Source organism: Equus asinus, chromosome 30, assembly GCF_041296235.1.
Source record: "Equus asinus isolate D_3611 breed Donkey chromosome 30, EquAss-T2T_v2, whole genome shotgun sequence".
In the NCBI taxonomy this organism is placed as follows: Eukaryota; Metazoa; Chordata; class Mammalia; order Perissodactyla; family Equidae; genus Equus; species Equus asinus.
In genome coordinates this window covers 29,675,112-29,695,815 of record NC_091819.1, presented here as the reverse complement: position 1 = coordinate 29,695,815, position 20,704 = coordinate 29,675,112, and the positions used below count along the sequence as shown (strand labels likewise).

Sequence of the window (20,704 nt, the reverse complement as noted above, 5' to 3'; positions counted from 1 at the left end):
TTAGTCCTTCTATTTTTTTTTTTAATTAAGATTATGATAGTTTACAACCTTGTGAAATTTCAGTTGTACATTATTGTTAGTCATGTTGTGGGTACACCACTTCACCCTTTGTGCCCTCCCCCCACCCCCCCCCCCTTCCCCTGGTAACCACTGATCAGTTCTCCTTGTCTATATGTTAACTTCCACCTATGAGTGGAGTCATACAGAGTTCGTCTTTCTCTGTCTGGCTTATTTTGCTTAACAAAATACCCTCAGGTTCCATCCATGTTGATGCGAATGGGACGATTTTGTCCTTTTTTATGGCTGAGTAGTCCTTCTATTTTTCTATCTATACCTGGGGTTCCTAACCTCTGGGGAAGCCTATAGATTATTATGGACATCTTCTCAGAATAATGTTTATAAAAACTTAATATAAAGTAAGTTGCATTACAAGGAAAACTAGTTTTGAAGAATTATAATTGTCAAAATATTAAAAACAATATGGCAACATATCGCACATTTAATAATATTTGCTTCTTTAAATAATATTAAATAACGGGATCTAGCACCAGGTTTAATAACTACCATACTTTTCTTGGTTATGTAGGAAGCAAGTTCATTAGATAAGAATGAGGATGGGGGAAGAGGTGTTGAGATTTTAGAAGAGAGGAGAAAGTATGCAATAGCTATTTATGAGAGGGGGAGAGGAAATGAACTACAGAAATACAGTTATGTTTGCTGGGTAGTGTTATGGGACCATTTAAATCATGAAATTAAAGTGAAACAAGTCAGCATGGGAAGGTGGATAGTTGAATTTAACCAGGGTTGTGATGTAGTCACACATGTGAACAGGTGAGAGGAAGGCAAAGGAAATGAGGATACATATTATTAGAGTGATACAATTATTGACTCTGGAATTTAAGCTGGATATAAAGCAGGAAAAGAGACCTGGGAGTGAATGAGGGGGCAGGATCAGTGGGTTGAAGGTTATGTTGGGGTTGAAGGATTGTTAGAGTAGAGCTACTGGGTTATGTTGTGGATGAAAAGTGGGACGTTTGGAGTTGGGAATACAGAGGACAACACCCATCATTTGTATATTTCTCTGTCGTGGCATGCATAGATTCCGACATAGAGGAAAGTAACATTTTTATGGCAGGGTTTACATTTTACAGGCTGAGGTACCTTATATGCCACTTTTAGTTCATGAGATATGGTTTGATTCTCCAAATAACATAAATTAATTTCAATTCAGGAAAATTCAATTGCAAAAAGTTAAAAACAGTATAGGATGGATAAGTGGCATTCACAGATGATCTTTCAGTTACACAAGAATTGAAGCTTCAGGCATTCTTTAGAAAGACTCACTATCAGTGCTTTCACGTGTTTGTCAGATGTTCAATAATCTGCACACACAGATTTTCAGCAGAGAAAATTAAAACAAAATTGTTAGGAACACAAAAGCAACAGAAGGTCAAAGAGAAATTAAGATGAAGCATTTTTGAAATCATAGTATAATCCAATAGAAAATTTGATTTGATTTACCAAAACAAATTTAAATCCAAAGTGTTTCCATTAAGCTTTCGTTAATACCGAAATGCCAAACCAGTTACTATAAATAGACAATGTGAAAGGCAACATTCTTCTTACCTCCGGTCCCCAGGCATCTTCTAGTGGCAGGTGCTTGTTAAGTGTAGTCATCGACTTCCATGTCTGGGCTTCATTTAAACAACCACTCTGTCAAAAGATGTTACATATATATAACATACCAATTTACCCCTAAGTATTTAATATATTTTAATGTCATTGAAAATTACATATTTAAAACTTTTTCACTATTTAAGTGTTTGCTTATATATAGAGGAACAGTTGACTTTCACATATGGACCCTGTATGGAGAGAACTTCTTCTTTTTTTTTTTTATTATTTTTTTTATTGAGTTATTGATAGGTTACAATCTTGTGAAATTTCAATTGTACATTAATGTTTGTCAGTCATGTTGTAGGTGCACCACTTCACCCTTTGTGCCCACCCCCCACCCCACCTTTCCCCTGGTATCCACTAAACTGTTCTTGGTCCATAGTTTTAAATTCCTCATATGAGTGGAGTCATACACAGATTATCTTTCTCTTGCTGGCTTATTTCACTTAACATAATTCAACCCTGTATGGAGAGAACTTCTTAAACTCACGTATTCACTTTGTTTCACGTGAACAGTCAAGTAGTCTGTGAATATGACAGTTTTCTTTCTTTCTTTCCAGTCCTTACACATTTAACCTATTTTTATTGTTTATTGTTTGCCTCATTACAAAAATCAGAACAATGTTGTATTCTGATTTCAGAGAGAAGGCTTTCACATTTTCACTGCTAAGTATCATGTTTTCTATAGTTTTTTGGTATCTACATTTTATTAGTGTAGTTACTACCTATTTATAATTTTCTAAGATTTATTTTTAAAATAATGTTACATATGGAAAATTTTTTTAATCAAATGACTTTTCGTCAACTGTTACAATAATCTTATGCCTTTTCTTCCTTATTCTGTTAATACAGTGGATTCATTTGATTTTCAAATGATATCCCAATCTTTCATTTATGAAATAAATGAAACGATGTGTTATTTTTAAATATATTGCTGAGTTTGATTTGCTAATATTTTTTTCAGATGTTTTGTATCTATCGTCATGAGTCATATGGGCTTGTGATTCTCTTTTCTTTCCATGTCCTCCGCAGGTCCGCCTCAATTCACAAAGTTAGTTGGAAAGTGCTCCCTCCACCCTAATACTCTGGAAGAGTTTTTATAAGGCTGAAGGAAAATTTTCCTTAAATGTTTGGTAGACTTCATCAGGAAAGCCATCTGGGATTAGTTTTCTAATTGTCTTGGAATACAAGAAACTTTGGTAAGTTGTGTTTTTCAAGACATGTGTCTATTTTATCCATTTGTCCGTTGTCAAATTTGTTGATATAAATTTGTTTATAGTATCATGTATTATCTCAGGAATCAATGCTGGTAATTTCTAAAGAGGCTTCATCATGATGGGGGGCCTCAAGGGCAGAAAGCCCCACGTAGGGCTGGGAGTGCAGTGTGGTGAATGGGAGTGGTAAGGCCTTTCTGCCGTGGCCTGCAAAGTGCAAGGGCCAAACAAGGGAGTTCACGTGGAGGGCAAGATCTGCCAGTCCCGGAGGATGGAGCTGGTCGAATGATGCAAACAAGTCAAGATGCAGCCTAGAGAGTGTCCAGATGATTTACCACAAATGTGATGAATGTCCAAAAGCCAAAGGCAGACCCGTAAATAATCAAACATTAAATACAGCGTGGAGAGAAAAGAAAATATTCACCTATAATTACATCATCCTACTATAAACATTATCTTATTTTTTCTGATCCCTTAAGTGTGTTTTATATGACATGGCTTCTTTCTTCATAAGTGAATTTTAGTAGTCATAGAATTAATATAGAGAGAATATGTTTTTTTCTACCCACAGCTGACTGGTTCTATTTTGTTTAGATAATTTACATACAGATTTAACATAGAAAGACATGTCTAATCGCATGCTAAATTCTTTTTAAATTCAAAAATGCCATACCTTCTTCATAGTGTTGTTAAAGGTGTAGTCGTCCCTGCCGTGTATTTCCCACACTATGAAATTTACTCCAACATCTTCAACAAAGCCGTTGTCATCGTATCTGAAAGAAGCAGCAAACACAAAAATAATAGTTTAGTGTAGAATAGAGGGGTTAAGAGCTCCAGCTTTTGAATCAGATGGGCTTAGATTTAAATCCTGTCTTTATCCCTTAACAGCTTTGTGACCCTGGGGGAGTTACTTAAACTTCAAACCCCATTTTTCTCACCTGTACAATAATAACAATACCTACTGTGTAGGTTTCCTCCAGCTCTCAGAACAAGCCTAATGGTAAGGAAGCAGAAATCTGCACTCTTTAAACAGCTGGAACCATAAGTTCTCTTCACTTTGATAGGAACCATATACTGGTAAGGTGAAGGAAGCTGAGGCACAGCCGTTGCGGCTGGTAGCAGAGAGAAGGATGGAAGGAAGTGACGGGTGGAGGAAGGGCCAACCAAGGATCCCCTGGTGTCATTTAATTGACAAATATTTGTTGAGTGCCTGTTATGTACCAGAGAATTAAACCACAGAATTCCTAGGATGACAACTGAGCTGCTGCTGATCTCCCGGGAGGAACCAGGTGGAAGAGGTGGCCGAGCGTCAAAGGATCAGCAGCATCAGTCAGTGTTGAGCTGGGGCTGAGAAGCAGAAGTTGTCATGAGCTCCCTGGAGTGACGGTCATGCACAGCCATGCTCAGAGAACACATGCTGACTTCTGCCACCAGCAGACACCAGCAGACAGTCCAGCATGGAGAGGGAGCCCGCTTCCCTGATGCAGGACTGGAGGCAAAAGCCCTATTGAGCTTTACCACAAACTCAGTGAGTTTTAAAAGAGATGTGTTACTTCAAATTGTTAAGAATCTTTTCTTTTCTGCTACTGTATGAGAATAGGGGCTTGAGACAAGGGCTAAAGTTCAGTTACTGATAAAGCCATACCTTTGCGCATCAGAGCTTGTGACTGTTTTTTTTTTTTTTTAAATATTGGCACCTGAGCAAACAGGTGTTGCCAATCTTCTTCTTCTTTTTTTTTTTCGCTTTTTCTCCCCAAATCCCCCCAGTACATAGCTGTACACTTTACTTGTGGGTCTTTCTAGTTGTGGCATGTGGGATGCCCCCTCAACATGGCCTGATGAGCGGTGCCATGTCCGCGCCCAGGATCCCCACTGGTGAAACCCTAGGCCACCACAGCTGAGCGCGCAAACTTAACCACTCGGCCATGGGGCCAGCCCCTTTGTGACTGTTTTAAAAATGGTTACATGTCTTCCTTCTCCATCAGTTATTGCCCACTTTTCTGAATGAAATTGTCCCTGCACCCCTGGGATGGAAATTTCACTTAGGACCTGGCTCTCAGACCGGCTGCCTCAGTGTCTGGTATATTTTTTTGATTCTTTTTCTTGTCTCTTTGTCTATTCATCAAGAATAACAGATCCTGGACAGTGATGGGGTTCAGCACAGGCCTCCCCAGGATGTGCCACTTTGGCAGGTGGGATATTTTGAGCTGAAGGCAATCGAGACGCTGTGGGCTCAAGAGGAACTTTTACCTCCACCTTAAAGAATTCAAATTAAGGGCGTGGCCCAGAAGGAAAGTTATTACCAGAAGTAAATTTTTATGACCTATCTGTAGGGCAGGGCAAACATTTAATTATCGAACATCTGCTCTTCTCACTGTCTCGTGAATTGCCCTCCTCCCCTCTGAAGCCCCAGGCCCCTCTCCCATTCCTTGGCTCAAGATGGCATAAATACCTCATTTTACCTTTCTATCTCCGAACCTCTCATGTATTGGGGTCTCTGATTCTCTCATGTGTGTGGGGTTCCCATATGTACGTAGTAAGTTGGGTTTTCTCCTTTTGTCTTATTACATTTTAATTATTCGACCAGCCATTAGAACCAAGAGGAGCGGGGGGAGAATTTCCCTTCTCCCCCAACAGCATCTCTTTATGCACTGCCCAGATCTCTGCCTGACTTAGAAGTCATTCTGCCTGGCTTTGCAGTCTTCTACAACTTGCTGCCACCCACTACTGGCTATGAAGAACAGTTACTGTCCCATTCTCGCAAACCAGGCAGAAAGGTTCTTTTAATTGACTTCATAATAGTTTACATCATTGTGAAATTTCAGTTGTACATTATTTCTTGTCTGTCACCACATAAGTGCTCCCCTTCACCCTCTGTACCCATCCTCCAACCCCCTTCCCCTGGTAACCGCTGAACTGTTTTCTTTGTCCCAGTACTTGTTTATATTCCACATATGACTGAAATCATCTGGTGCTTGTCTTTCTCAGACTGGCTTATTTTGCTTAGCATAATTCCCTCTAGGTCCTTCCATGTTATTGCAAATGGGATGGTTTTGTCTTTTGTTTCTGGCTGAGTAGTATTCCATTGTATATATATATACCTCATCTTCTTTATCCAGTCATCAGAGATGGGCACTCGGATAGTTTCCGTGTCTTGGCTGTTGTGAATAGTGCTGCGATGAACATAGGGGTGCATATGTTACTTTGGATTGTTGATTTCAAGTTGTTTGGGTAGATACCTAGTAGTGGGATAGCTGGGTCATATGGTAGTTCTATTTTTAGTTTTTTGAGGAATCTCCATACTGTTTTCCATAGTGGCTGCACCAGTTTGCATTCCTACCAGCAGTGGATGAGGGTTCCCTTCTCTCCACACCCTCTCCAATATCTGTTATTTTTAGTCTTAGTGATTATAGCCACTTTAGCAGGAGTAAGGTGGTATCTTAGTGTCGTTTTGATTTGTATTTCCCTGATGATTAGTGATGTTGAACATCTTTTCATGTGTTTATTGGCCATCTGTATATCTTCTTTGGAAAAACGTTTGTTCACATCCTCTGCCTATTTTTTGATCAGGCTGTTTGTTTTTTTGTTGTTCAGTGTGTGTGTGAGTTCCTTATATATTATGGAGATTAACCCCTTGTCAGATATATGCTTTGCAAATATTTTCTCCCAATTGGTCAGTTGTCTTTTTGTTTTGATCCTAGTTTCTTTTGCCTTGTAGAAGCTCTTTAGTCTGATGAAGTCCCACTTGTTTATTTTTTCTTCTGTTTGCCTTGTCTGAGAAGACGTGGCATTCAAAAAGATCCTTTTAAGTTCGATGTCAAAGAGTGTACTACCTATATTATCTTCCAGGAGTTTTATGATTTCAGGACTTATCTGCAAGTCTTTGATCCATTTTGAGTTTATTTTGTGTATGACATGAGATAATGGTCTACTTTCATTCTTTTGCATATGGCTGTCCAGTTTTCCCAACACCATTTATTGAAAAGACTGTCTTTTCTCCATTGTATGTTCTCGGCACCTTTGTTGAAGATTAGCTGTCCATAGATGTGTGGTTTTATTTCTGGGGTTTCAGTTCTGTTCCATTGATCTGTGTGCCTGTTTTTGTACCAGTACCGTGCTGTTTTGATCACTATGGCTTTGTAGTACATTTTGAAGTCAGGGGTTGTGATGCCTCCAGCTTTGTTTTTTTTTCTCAGGATTGCTTTAGCAATTCGGGGTCTTTGGTTGCCCCATATGAATTTTAGGATTCTTTGTTCTATTTCCGTGAAGAATGTCATTGGGATTCTGATTGAGATTGCATTGAATCTGCAGATTGCATTAGGTAGTACGGACATTTTAACTCTGTTTATTCTTCCAATCCATGTGCATGGAATCTTTCCATCTTTTTATCTCATCATCTATTTCTTTCAATAATGTCTTATAGTTTTCATTGTATAGGTCCTTCACCTCCTTGGTTAAATTTATTCCTAGATATTTTATTCTTTTTGTTGCGACTATAAATAGAATTATATTCTTGAGTTCTCTTTCTATAAGTTCATTATTAGAATATAGGAATGCAACTGATTTTCCTTTTTTTGAGGAAGATTAACCCTGAGCTAACATCTGCTGCCAATCCTCCTCTTTTTGCTGAGGAAGACTGGTACTGAGCTAACATTCATGCCCATCTTCCTCTACTTTTTTTATGTGAGACGGCTGCCACAGCATGGCTTGACAAGAAGTGCTATGTCTGCACCTGGAATCTGAACCAGTGAACCCCAGGCAGCTGAAGCGGAATGTGCAAACTTAACCACTGCACCACCAGGCTGGCCCTGAAATGCAACTGATTTTTTTAAGTTGATTTTGTACCCTGCAACTTTACTGTAATTGTTAATTATTTTTAATAGTTTTCCGATGGATTCTTTAGGGTTTTCTATATATAAGATCATGTCATCTGCAAACAGCAAGAGTTTTACTTCTTCACTCCCTGTTTGGATTCCCTTTATTCCTTTCTCTTGCCTAATTGCTCTGGCCAAAAACTCTTGTACCATGTTGAATAAAAGTGGTGAGAGTGGGCATCCTTGTCTTGTTCCTGTTCTCAGAGGGGTAGTGTACAGCTTTTCCCCATTTAGTATGATGTTGGCTGCGGGTTTGTCATATATGGCCTTCATTATGTTGAGGTAATTTCCTTCTATGCCCATTTTGTTGAGAATTTTTATCATAAATGAATGTTTCATCTTATCAAATGCTTTCTCTGTACCTACTGAGATGATCACGTGGTTTTTATTCCTCAATTTGTTGATGTGATGTATCACATTGATTGATTTGCATATGTTGAACCATCCCTGTGTCCCTGGTATAAATCCCACTTGTTCATGATTGATCTTTTTGATGTATTGCTGTATTTGAGTTGCCAATATTTTGTGGAGGATTTTTGCATCTATGTTCATCAGCGATATTTCCCGGTAGTTTTCCTTTTTTTGTATTGTCCTTGTCAGGCTTCAGTATCAGAGTGATATTGGCCTTGTACAATGTGTTAGGAAGCATTCCATCTTCCCAGATATTTTGGAATAGCTTGAGAAAGATAGGTATTAAATTCTTTCTGAAAATTTGGTAGAATTCTCCAGGGAAGCCGTCTGGTCCTGGGCTTTTATTTTTTGGGATGCTTTTCATTACTGTTTCAATCTCTTCACTTGTGATTGGTCTATTCAGATTATCTATTTCTTCTTGATTCAGCTTTGGGAAGTTGTAAGAGTCTAAGAATTTATCCATTTCTTCTAGACTGTCCATTTTGTTGGCATATAGCTTTTGATAGTATTCTCTATAATCCTTCATATTTCTGTGGTATCCATTGTTATTTCTCCTCTTTCATTTTTAAGTTTATTTATCTGAGCTTTCTCTCCTTTTTTCTTTGTAAGTCTGGCTAGGGGTTTGTCAATTTTATTTATCTTCTCAAAGAACCAGCTCTTTGTTTCATTGATCCTTTCTGCTGCCTTTTTTTGTTTCAATAGTATTCATTTCTGCTCTGATTTTTATTACTTCCTCTTCTGCTGACTTTGGACTTCATTTGTTCTTCTTTTCTATTTCAGTTAGGTGTAGTTTGAGATTGCTTATTTGGGTTTTTTCATGTTTGTTAAGGTGAGCTTGTATTGCAATGAATTTCCCTCTTAGTACCACTTTTGCTGCATCCCATGAGTGGTATGGTATGTTTTCATTTTCATTTGTCTCAAGATATTTTTTGATCTCTCCTTTAATTTCTTCAATGATCCATTGGTTGTTCAATAGCATGTTGTTTAGTGTCCAAATCTTTCTTCCTTTCTCAGCTTTTTTCTTGTAATTAATTTCTAGCTTCATAGCATTGTGATTGGAAAAGATGCTTGTTATTTCAATCTTCTTAAATTTATTGAGGCTTGCCTTGTTTCCAAACATATGGTCTATTCTTGAGAATGTTCCATGCTTACTTGAGAAGAATGTGTATTCTGCTGTTTTTGGATGGAGTGTTCTATATATGGCTATTAAGTCCAAGTAGTCTAGCTTTTCATTTAATTTCACTGTTTCCTTGTTGATTTTCTGCCTGTATGATCTATCCATTGATGTGAGTGGAGTGTTGAGGTCCCCTACTATTATTGTGGTGTTGTTAATATCTCCTTTTAGGTTTGTTAATTGTTGCTTTATGTACTTTGGTGCTCCTGTGTTGGGTGCATAGATATTTATAAATGTTATTTCTTCTTGATGGACTGTCCCTTTAATCATAATATACTGCTCCTTTTTGTCTCTCTTTACCTGTCTTATCTTGAAGTCTACTTTGTCTGATATAAGTATTGCAACACCTGCTTTCTTTTGTTTGCCATTAGCTTGGAATATCATCTTCCATCCCTTCACTCTGAGCCTGTGTTTGTTGTTGGCGCTGAGATGTGTTTCCTGGAGGCAGCATATTGTTGGGTCTTGTTCTTTAATTCATCTCACCACTCCATGTCTTTTTATTGGACAATTCAAGCTATTTACATTTAGGGTGATTATTGCTATATGAGGGCTTAATGCTCCCATTTTATCACTCATTTTCCAGTGCTCCTCCCTTTCCTTTGTTTCTTGTCCTGTGTATCTTGGTCTACCAATCGAGTTATGTAGTTTTTAATGTGGTGTTTCTTTGTTTTCTCATCTATTATTTGTGTCTCTGTTCTGCTGTTTTGTTTAGTGGTTACCATGAGGTTTGTATTCAAAATCTCGTGGATAAGATAGTCCCTTTTCTGATGGCCTCTTATTTCCTTAGACTAAACCGATTCAGTCCCTTTCCTCTTCCCCTCCTAAGTTGTTTTTCTCCCATCTTATTCCACCTTGTGTTGTGAGTTTGTGGTTAAAATGACAAGATTATCTTTGTTTTTCATGTTTTCCTTCCCTGTATCTTCAAAGTTATACTTGAGTATTTGCTAACCTGTTCTGATGTGTACAATTTTCTGATTTTGCCTACCTATTTATCTCTGTACTCCATGCTTTGTAACCCCTTTCTCCCTTTTTTTCAGTTATGAAGGCCTTCTTGAGGGTTTCTTGTGTGTGTGTCGGGGGAAGGGGTGGGTGGCTATGAACTCTCTTAGTTTTGGTTTGTCTGGGAAAGTTTTTATTTCTCCATCATATCTGAAGGATATTTTCACTGGATAGAGTTTTCTTGGCTGAAAGTTTATGTCCTTCAAAGATTTGAATATGTCATTCCAGTCTCTCCTAGCCTGTAAGGTTTCTGCAGAGAAATCCACTGAAAGCTTAATAGGGGTTCCTTTGTAGGTTATTTTCTTCTGCCTTTCTACTGCCCTTAGTAGCTTTTCTTTGTCATTGACTTTTGTCAGTTTCACTACTATATGCCTTGCAGTAGGTCTTTTTACTTTGACATATTTAGGAGATCTGGTAGTCTCTTCCAGTTTGATTTCGACCTCCTTCCCCAGGTTTGGGAAGTTCTCTGCTATTATTTCTTTGAACAAGCTTTCTGTTCCATTCTCCTTCTCTTCTCCTTCTGTAATACCTATAATTCTTACGTTGCATTTCCTAATTGAGTTGGCTATTTCTCAGAGACTTTCTTCGTTTCTTTTTAGTCTTAGTTCTCTCTCCTCCTCTATCTGGAGCATTTCAACATGTCTATCTTTGATTGTGCTGATATGCTCCTCTATGATGTCCACTCAAGCCTTCAGGGAATCCATATTTTGTTTTATTTCTTCCATTGTGTCTTTCATCTCTAATATTTCTGATTGGTTCTTCTTTATAGTTTCAATCTCTTTTGTGAAGTAGCTCCTGAACTTGTTGAATTGTTTCTCTACATTCTCTTTTAACTCATTGAGTTTTTTGATGATAGCTATTTTGAATTATCTGTCATTTAGATTACATATTTCTGTGTCCTCAGGACTGATTTCTGGGTACTTGTCATTTTCTCTCTGGTGTGGAGATTTAATATAATTTTTGATACTGCTAGAGGGCATGGCTCTGTTTTTGTGCATCGTGGTATTATTTGGTCACAGTTACCACATATCACCACTGAGTAGGGTTCAAGAGCTGCGTATTCTGAGCCCTCTGCATTCCACCAAGATCCCTGGCACTGGAGCCAGCGCTGGGTGGGTGAGGGGAGGGGTGCTTTCTTCTGTGTGCTCTTGGAGTTTTCTTTCTCTGCTCTCCCTATCTGCTCTCCTGGGGTGTTGGCTTGATGAGGTCACCCCTGTGTTATTTTTCACCTTGGTAGGGGCTTTCCCATAGGCTGCAAGGGCCCTCAGGGATCCTTGATGTTCCTGCTAATGAGTGTCCCCTCCCTCCTGCCTTCCCTCTTGGAGGCCACCTGCTGTCCCAGATCGTAGTCTTTAGGGGAGGGAGTGGAGTTTTCTCTTACCCCATTCCACCTCCTCCGAGGGGAGCTCCAGCCTCTCTGCCCTCTGTCATATGGCTGCATGGGTCTCTCAGATGTCTTTTGTGTTGTGTGGATGTCCTCTGTTGGAGTAGGAATGTCTTTTTCATTGTATGGTGGAGATCACCAGGAAAGCTCACTCTGCCATGCTGCTGACGTCACTCCAGCAGAAAATTTTTAAGTGTCAGAAAGTGGTATCTGAGAAGCTATTTTATTTCCATCTTAATTAGGTTTTAGAAATCAGAAGGAGATGAACTCAGGTGTGACTAACTAGGGATTGGAATACTGGTGTTTGACTTCTTTCTTGGCATGGGAGGAGGGTCATAGAGAACTCTAAGCTCTCATGAGATCTCCGGACCCTCCCCACGGGAAAATGCATATGTTGTGTGGGCACACACACCATTTTGTACGCAGCTTTAGAGCTTCAGCAAAGCTCTAATTCTAGGAGCTTTGGAAGGTGCAGCATGTTTGATTGCATCTTCTGAAAGCCATCAGATTCTTGAATTATTAAGAACTAGTTCCAAGGCCATACATTTTAATAAAAAAGATCTTAATTCAACTCTGAGCTGCTGTCTTTTGACACTCATAAAAGCAGTAAGCTACAGTGTCATCTACTGGCAATTAGGATAAATTGCATGACTCACACTTTCTGGGTTAATAATAATCTTTGATAATGTTGTATTTAATTCATTGAGAATATGGGACAAAAATAGTTGCCTGTGTAAACATGGCTTATTTTTCTTAATGTAACATATAATACTAATTAAACTTAAGAAATTCAGAAATGTCTCCAGTTGGCAACTACCCTACAGTTTGTAACCTCCCCCCATGGCAGTTAGTTTCTGAATTGTGATGCTTTAATATCTGAGGCCTTGCTTATCCTGGAGGGACTGCCCCTCCCAGCGTTAATTAATTCCTGGAGACAGTAAACAACTATCCCAGGAGTGCCTTTCATGTGAGCCAACCAATCCAGAGCCCATACCCCCAACCACCCCCTTTATGAGCTCTCACAACCTCGGCCACTATCCACCTGCCCTAATCACTCAGAGCCAGGGACTAGACAAGTAGGGACAGCTCTTATGCCCAGAGCCCACTGAGATTATTCAAAATGGCCATTCTAAGCCTGCTTATCCTGCCTTATCCATTCCTTCCTGCAGAAAATGCAATAAAGCCTCTTGCCTCATTTTCCCCTCTCCCTCTGCCTCCTGACTGACCCTGGTGCTTCTCCATGTGGCCCTGCATGGCATGCTGTGCTTACTGTTTCTAGGGATCTGTACGCATAATAAACTTCTTCCTTCATGACAGTCATTTCCATGTCTGTGTGTCTTACCCTATCTGATTACAGCAAATGCTGAGTACCCCTAAAACACCCATAATCCCTGTTCCTGAACTCCCTGCATCATAGTAGAGCCATTATGTCTCACTGTTTCCTCTGGGGTTGCTTCTGTGGCATCAAATTCAAGTTTGGGATGGGTTGTCATGCGAGTTGAGAAAGCAAAGAGGCAGCTGGTGTGACTTATACTCCCAGCTGATCATACTTGCTTCATTCTTATTAGTGTTTGATGGTGAGTCTGTTATTGTCCTTTTGTCTGTAAAATTCTGCCCACCATTCTTCCTGAGCCACCCTCTATAAAGGTAATGCATATATTGTAATCTAGAGACCTAGACTAATTTCCTAGTGCCCGCCCTGTCTGCCTGTTTCTCGGAGCTTAATTAGCTAGCACCCAAATTCCCTCTGATAAATACTTAATTGAATACCCAGTTATCAACTATGTATTGCTATAATTCAATTGAACTGGGCACTGAACCTTATTGATCTGACTGTCCTTCTGTAGTTAGCCTCTAATATTTGGTTGATTATCCTCAAAGAATTGGAGGCAACAAACTTTATCAAGTGATTCCTGGTAGCAGAGATACAAATAAGTTACTTCTGGAAAAAGTGCTGCCACAGCAGTCTACTCTTTGACCCCAGCCTCTTCCATCTTTCACATGTCTTCTCCTCTGTCTCTTGACCTCCTAGAGACTCTTTGTCCACTGATTGCTCCCTGCTTTCTGACTACACTGCAGTTTCCTCCTAGCCTTTCTTCCTTCCCTACCCAGCCCAATCTCATGGTTGATCATCTGACCCCTCTTTCACTAGCATCCTAGATATACTCAATTATTCCCCTTGCATTCAACATCAAACCCAAACCTTGGATGTTGCAACATGCCTTCTTCATTCATGCACACACAACTCCAGAAAGTCAGCATCTGTGGGGATTTGACCCACTCACAGTATCTTACCTCAAGTGTGCCTTTGTGTTGTCCAGTAATCTTTTTACCGGTCCTTAGCTGGCCTCTCTCACGTTACCCTCAGTGACCTCAGACATCCTCCTCAAAGTCCCTCCTCAACCTTTCCCTTCTCTCAGTTTACAGATGGCCCTCCTTCCTACTTCATGTAAGTAAATTGAAGCTATGAGACATGACCTTTTTCAATCCTGCATTGCTATTTCCACATCACATACACTCACATTCATTCATTTTTACTCCTTCACCTGAGTCTCAGAGGATAAAGTGTTCTTCCCCTTTCAACCTTTCCACCTGGGCCTTTGATCCTCTTCCCCAGTTTTCTTCATGGATCTTGCTACTATAGCTTATTTTATTTTAATTAGGAAATATTTCAAATATGTAGAAAAACACAGAGAATAAAGTGAAAATTGTTGTATGTCATTTCCATCCAGGCTTTATACTGTACTTGTACATAAATCATATATGGTGTTCCTCTATGGATTTGAAAATATAGATATGTGATCTCATATTGTAAGTTTCTTCCAGCAACTTTTTTTCCCACTCATTGTTGGGTTTTGAGGTGGATCCATAGAGATTTCTAGTCTCTTGATCTCTGTTTTCCCCATCAGCATCTTCCTCCTGACCTCTCTTCCTTCCCTACCTAACCTCATGGTTGATCGTCTGATTCCCTCTTACAAGCATCCTAGTTCATTCATTTTAACTGCTGTATATTATTCCATTGTCTAAGTATACAATGTATTCATCCAAATGTTCACCATATTTTACTGTAATTAAAAAAATCTGTAGGTAAAAGACACCATAAACAAGCATTTCAATCACTTTTCTTTTTCACATTGTTTATAATGTCTTTTAGTTACAGATTTTTTTATTGTTGTAAAATATATATAACATAAAAGTTACCATTTTAACCATTTTTAAATGTTCAGTGGCATTAAGCATAATTACATTGTCATGCTATCATTACCACCATCCATCTCTATAACTCTTCATCTTGCAAAATGGAAGCTTTATACCCATTAAATGGTAACTCCCCATTCCCCTTGTCCCCCAGCCCCTGGCAACCACCATTCTACTTTCTGTCTACAAATTTGATTCCTCTGGCTACCTCATATAAATGGAATCATACAATATTTGTCTTTTTGTGAGTGGCACATTTTACTAGCATAATGTCTTCAAGGTTCATCCATGTGTAGCATGTGTCAGAATTTCCTTCCTTTTTAAACTGAGTAATATTCCACTGTATGTATGTACCACATTTTGTTTATCCATCTTTCTGTCAGTGGACACTTATGTGGCTTCCACATTTTGACTATTGTGAATAATGTTGCTGTGAACATGATGTACAAATGTCTGTTTGAGTCTCTACTTTCAGTTCTTTTGAGAGTATACCCAGAAGTGGAATTGCTCGATTATATGGTAATTCTATGTTTAAGTTGATAGTTAACTTGATAGTTCTTTTTTCCTTCAACATTTAAAAATGTTGTTCTATTGTCACCTGGTCTCTACTGTTTCTGATGAAAAGTTAGCTGTCATTCTTGTCTTCGTTCCCGTGACTGTAATGTCTTTTTTCTGTCCAGCTGCTTTTAGGGATTTCTCTTTATCTTTAGTTTTCAGCATTTTGTTTGTGTTGTGCCTAGGAATGATGTTTTTGAGCTTCTTGGATAATATTTTTCACCAACTTTGGGTAAATTTCAGTCAATATTTCTTCAAAAAATATTTCTCTCCTTTTTTTTCTCTCCTCCAATTGTATTTCCATTAGACTGCTTGATATTGTCCCACAGGTCATTGAAGCAGTGAATTAAATTTTTTTTCTATATGGTACAGTTGGGATAATTTCCACTGAATTATCTTTAGTTTCACTAATCCTTCTATCTGTTTAGCACAATTTGGTATTAAGTCTATCGTATGAATTTTTATTTTTAAATTTCAGGTGCTGTATTTTTTTTTATTCTAGCATTCTTATTTGTTTTTTTCAATAGTTAGCATTTCTCCACGGAGATTCCCCATCTGTTCACCCATTCTCTACACTTTTCCTGTGACTCTTTTAACATTTACACTCGCTGTATTAAAGTGCTTCCAGCCAGGGTCTGGATCATCTGTAGTCTGCTGCTATTGACTGCCTTTTATTGATTATGGATCATTTTCCTGCTTCTTTTGATGTCTATTAATTTTTAATTTTGTACTGTATAATTTAAAATTATACATTGTTGAAACTTTGAGTTTTGTTATTTTCCTCTGAAGAGTGTTTGTTGTTGTTCTTGTTCTGGCAGGAAGACAAATCACTGATGGATCTCTCCCATCCTGTTAAGTCTTAATTTTAGGACTTGTAGGGATTTTAAAATTTTTAGTTTTTCCCTTAATCCTAGGGCATAGCATTTTGTCCTTGGCTTACTTACCAGAAATCACCCTTTTGGTTTCAACAGAAAGTCTAAGGTATTTTTCAACACCTTCTAAGTTGGTGGGACTTGGACTCCACACTTTTTCTCTCAAAACAGGTAGTGCTTGAAATCTGTGCTTCCTCTCCCTTCAGATTCACGGTTCAAGAGTTAGCCAAGAATTTGAGGAAAACATTTTCCTTGCACCCTTATATGACTCTCTTCTTTCCAGGATTTTTCATCTAAATTTACAGTTGCTTTGGCAGTCCCAAACGTCAATGTCTGTTTCTTAAGTCCAGTAGGACTGCCACTTTCTGTTAAAGCCTTGTTCCCTCATACCCTGCCAAAAACTGGGAAGTGACATCAGAGGACAAACTTAATTAGAAATTTTCTCTCCTTTCAAGGATCATGTCTTTTGCAGTTTTTGGTGTCCAAGGTATTTAAATAATTATTTATTACATTTTGTCAAGAGTGTATGTAATTGTCATTGGGCAGAATGCATGTCAAATAAAAGCTACTTTGCCATTTCTAGAACTTCAATTATGGAAGATATTTGTCTTACTATTTTCAGGCCATTGCTTTTCTATATAAAATTTAGGACCTGCTTGCCAAATTCTGCAAAAACCCTGATGGATTTTTTATTGGAATTGCATTGAATTCATGGCTATATTAGAGGAGAATGATGCATTTATAATATGGCATTTCTCTATCAAAACATATGATACTGTTCTTTAATTATCACAGTACTCTTTTATGTCTTTTAATAATGTTTTAAAATTTTTGCCATAAATGTCTTATACATCTTTTATTAAATCTATTCTTACTTTATTTCATTTTTTCCATTGTGAATGGAATAATTTTTCCATTCTATTCTAGTTTACTTAGCATTTACTGATGTACAGAGACTTTTATTTATTGTATATTGATTTTGAATTTAGCAAACTTGCTGAACATTCTTCTGAGGTCTAACAGTTATTGGCAATTTTTCTCATAAACTGCATATACCTAGATTTCATTAAAAAATGCATTTGGTCAGGGAATAGGGGTGCAATTGGACCTCCCAGATACCCAGTAGCTCTTTCTGATCACTCATAACTATTTTTAATATCACAAAATTGCTATTGACTTCCAATTATATATCTCTAGCTCAGGTTATGTGAACTTCAGATGCTTCAATTTAACGTTTTATTGGAATTTCCTTCTGGATTTTACACAGACTCCTCAAATCCAAGATATCTAAAACTCAACTAGTCATCTTCTCCCTTAAGCCTACCCTTTATTTTCTGTTTTCTATTATAATGGATGGTATTACTATTTGTCCAGGTTGGGGAAGTCATAAACATAAAATTCATGAGTTCATTCACCAAATATGTATTGGTTGCTTACTACGTGCTAGGCAATGTTCTAGATGTGGGAAGATATAGCAGCGAACTAAACAGAAGAAAAGCTCTTTTCTGTAGCTTACATTACAGTAGAGGAGGAAAGACAATAAACAAGCTAAATAAGTAAAATGAACAAAAAAGACAGGTGAGGTGTGAAAGTGGTGCAGAGAGAGTTTGTAATTTTAAACAGAACAATCAGCATAGGCCTCACTGAGAAAGTGACATTTGAACAAAGACTTGAAGGAGGTGAGAGAACAAACTAAATGAACATCTAGGCACTGCACTGCAGGCACAGAAAACAGCAAGTGCAATGGACCTGAGGTGGGCATACGCTTGGCTTCCTTGAGGAACAGCAAGGAGGCCATGTGAATAGAGTGGATTGAGTGAGGTGAAGCTCAACGGGAGAAAGGTAACAGGGACAGCGATCACATGGAGCCCTTTAAGTCATTGTGAGGACTTGGCTTTTACTCAGTGATATGGGTTTGAGCTTAGGAGTGATGTGCTCTAACTTTGTTTTAAATGATTCACTATGACTGCTATACAAATGCAAGAGTGGAAGCAGGGAGACCAACAAAAAGGCTATTGTAATAATTGAAGTGAGTAATAATAGCTTAGATCAGGGTGGTAGCAGTTCAAGTGGTGACAGTCAGCTTCTATATGTATTTTGAAGATAGAGCCAAAAGGATTTGCTGATGGATTGAATGTAGGGGATAAGAGAAAGAAGAGTCAGGTGTGAGTTCAAAGTTTTGACCCAACAACCAGAGGATGGGATTGGAATCATCGAAGTGGGCAAAGGTATTGATGGAGCAGGTTTGGAGGGGAAGATCAGGAGTTTGGTTTTGGACAGGTTAAGTTTGCTACATCTATTTAGTATCTAAATGGAAAAGTGATATATCTATTCAACATCTAAGTGAATTTGTGGGCCTGGAGTTCAGAATTTTAGCAGACACTGTTAGTGCTCACCAAATATCCTTATGCCTGTTTACATTTTCTAACTCACTGTGGAATTAGACTGGGGCTGTGGCATTAGGTTCCAGATAACAGGATGTGGATAGAAGTGATGTAAACCACTTCTAGGGCAGACCCTTTAAGACGTCCCACACAATCCTCCAGTCTTCTTCCACTTTTCTTTTTTCACAGTGGTAACCTAGGAGGCCACGTCCAGATGATACAGCTATGATATATCTCAGACTGTGACAGGAAAAGAGTTAAGCACTGAGGTATTAGGGTTTATTTGTTATGGCAGCATAGCCTAGCCATCTTTGACCAATACAAGGTGAGATATTCAGACTGGAGATAGAGTTTTGGAATTTATCAGTATCTTGAGACATTCAGGTCTACGAGACTGGGTGACATCACTAAAAGAGCAAGTTGAGATGGTGAAAAGAAAAAAAAGCATTGGGTCATTCTTGCATTAAGAGGTCATGAAGAAAAGGATAAACTAAGAAATTAAAGAGGAGAGGGGCCACCCAGTGGTCGAGTGGTTAAGTTTGTACACTCCGCTTCAGCGGCCCAGGATTTCACTGGTTCGGTCAGATCCCTGGTGCAGACAAGGCAATGCTCATCAGGCCATGCTGAGGTGGCATCCCACATGCCACAACCAGAAGCACCTACAACTAGAATATACAACTATGTACTGGCAGACTTTGGGGAGAAGAAGAAGAAGAAAGAAAGATTGGCAACAGATGTTAGCTCAGGTGCCAATCTTAAAAAAAAAGAAAGAAAGAAAAAAGAAAGAAATTAAAGAGGAGCTACCAGTGACGTAGCAGGAAAAGTAGGAGAATGTGTTATCTTGGAAGCCAAATGAAGAAAATATTTCAAGTAGGAGGGAATGATCAACTTCATCAATTCTTGTTAATGAGATCAAGTAAGGTGAGACCTGAGAATTGACCATTGGGTTTAGCAATATGGAGGCCATTGGTCATGCTGGCCAGTTGTGCCAGTGGAGTAGCGGGGGTACAACCTTGACTGAGAGGGATTTGGGAGAGAATAGGAGAGGAATTGGTGACAGTGAGGATAGTAGCTAAAGGGGCAGCAAGGTCAAGAGAGGGATTTTGTTTTGGTGAGGGAAAGCACTGCATATTTGTGTGATGATCCAGTAGAGAGGGAAAAGTTGATGATGTTGGGGAGAGAAGGGAGAACTCCAGGAGCAATGTTCTTGTTTTTTATGTTTTGTTTTTTTTTGAGTAAGATTAGCCCTGAGCAGACATCCACTGCTAATCCTCCTCGTTTTGTGGAGGAAGATTGGCCCTGAGCTAACATCTGTGCCTATCTTCTTCTACTTTATATGTGGGACACCTGTCACAGTATGGCTTGATAAGCAGTGTGTAGGTCCGCACCTGGGATCCAAACTGGTGAACCCTAGGCCACCGAAGTGGGACGTGTGAACTTAACTGCTGTGCCACCGGGCTGTCCCCAGGAGCAATGTTCTTAATTTGGAAAGGGTGCAGGGATCCAGTTCACAAATGGAGGGACAGGCCTTAGGTACATATACAGTTCATCTATGGTGATAGGAAGATAGGAAGACAGACAGACAAAGTTCATGGGTACAGATGCTTGAAGGTGAATAGATATGGTGGTGGAAGTTTGTGGAACCTCTCTTCTGATTGATATCATCTTTGACTCATCACATTCATTTTGCTCATTCTCTTTCCCTCACCACTCACATCTATCAGTTATCAAGCCCTGCCTATTATAATCACTAATTTCTCTCACAAATGATTCCTCTTCTTTGTTTTTGTTGCTATTTCAGCCATTTGGTCTTTTCTTCCCTGGACCATCAATACAGTTTACTACCTGGTCTCCTTACTTAGATTCATTTCCCTGAAATTCATCTTCTACACATCTCCCAGAGAAGCGTAGTTAAAGTGAATATTTGATTTGATTTGAGCATGACCAAATATGCTCTACCAT

The 20,704-nt window shown here is 38.8% G+C and overlaps 1 protein-coding gene across 1 annotated transcript in view; it reads right to left on the bottom strand.

Annotated features, from left to right (window-relative positions):
• Nucleotides 1-20,704, bottom strand: part of CATSPERE (catsper channel auxiliary subunit epsilon) — a 263,038-nt gene that overhangs the window by 22,670 nt on the left and 219,664 nt on the right. The window contains exons 18-19 of the mRNA XM_044762713.2: nucleotides 3,565-3,664; nucleotides 1,627-1,713 (exon numbers count right to left, since the gene is read on the bottom strand). Coding sequence (XP_044618648.1) covers nucleotides 1,627-1,713; nucleotides 3,565-3,664 — 187 coding nt within the window. The remainder of the gene's footprint in view (nucleotides 1-1,626; nucleotides 1,714-3,564; nucleotides 3,665-20,704) is intronic.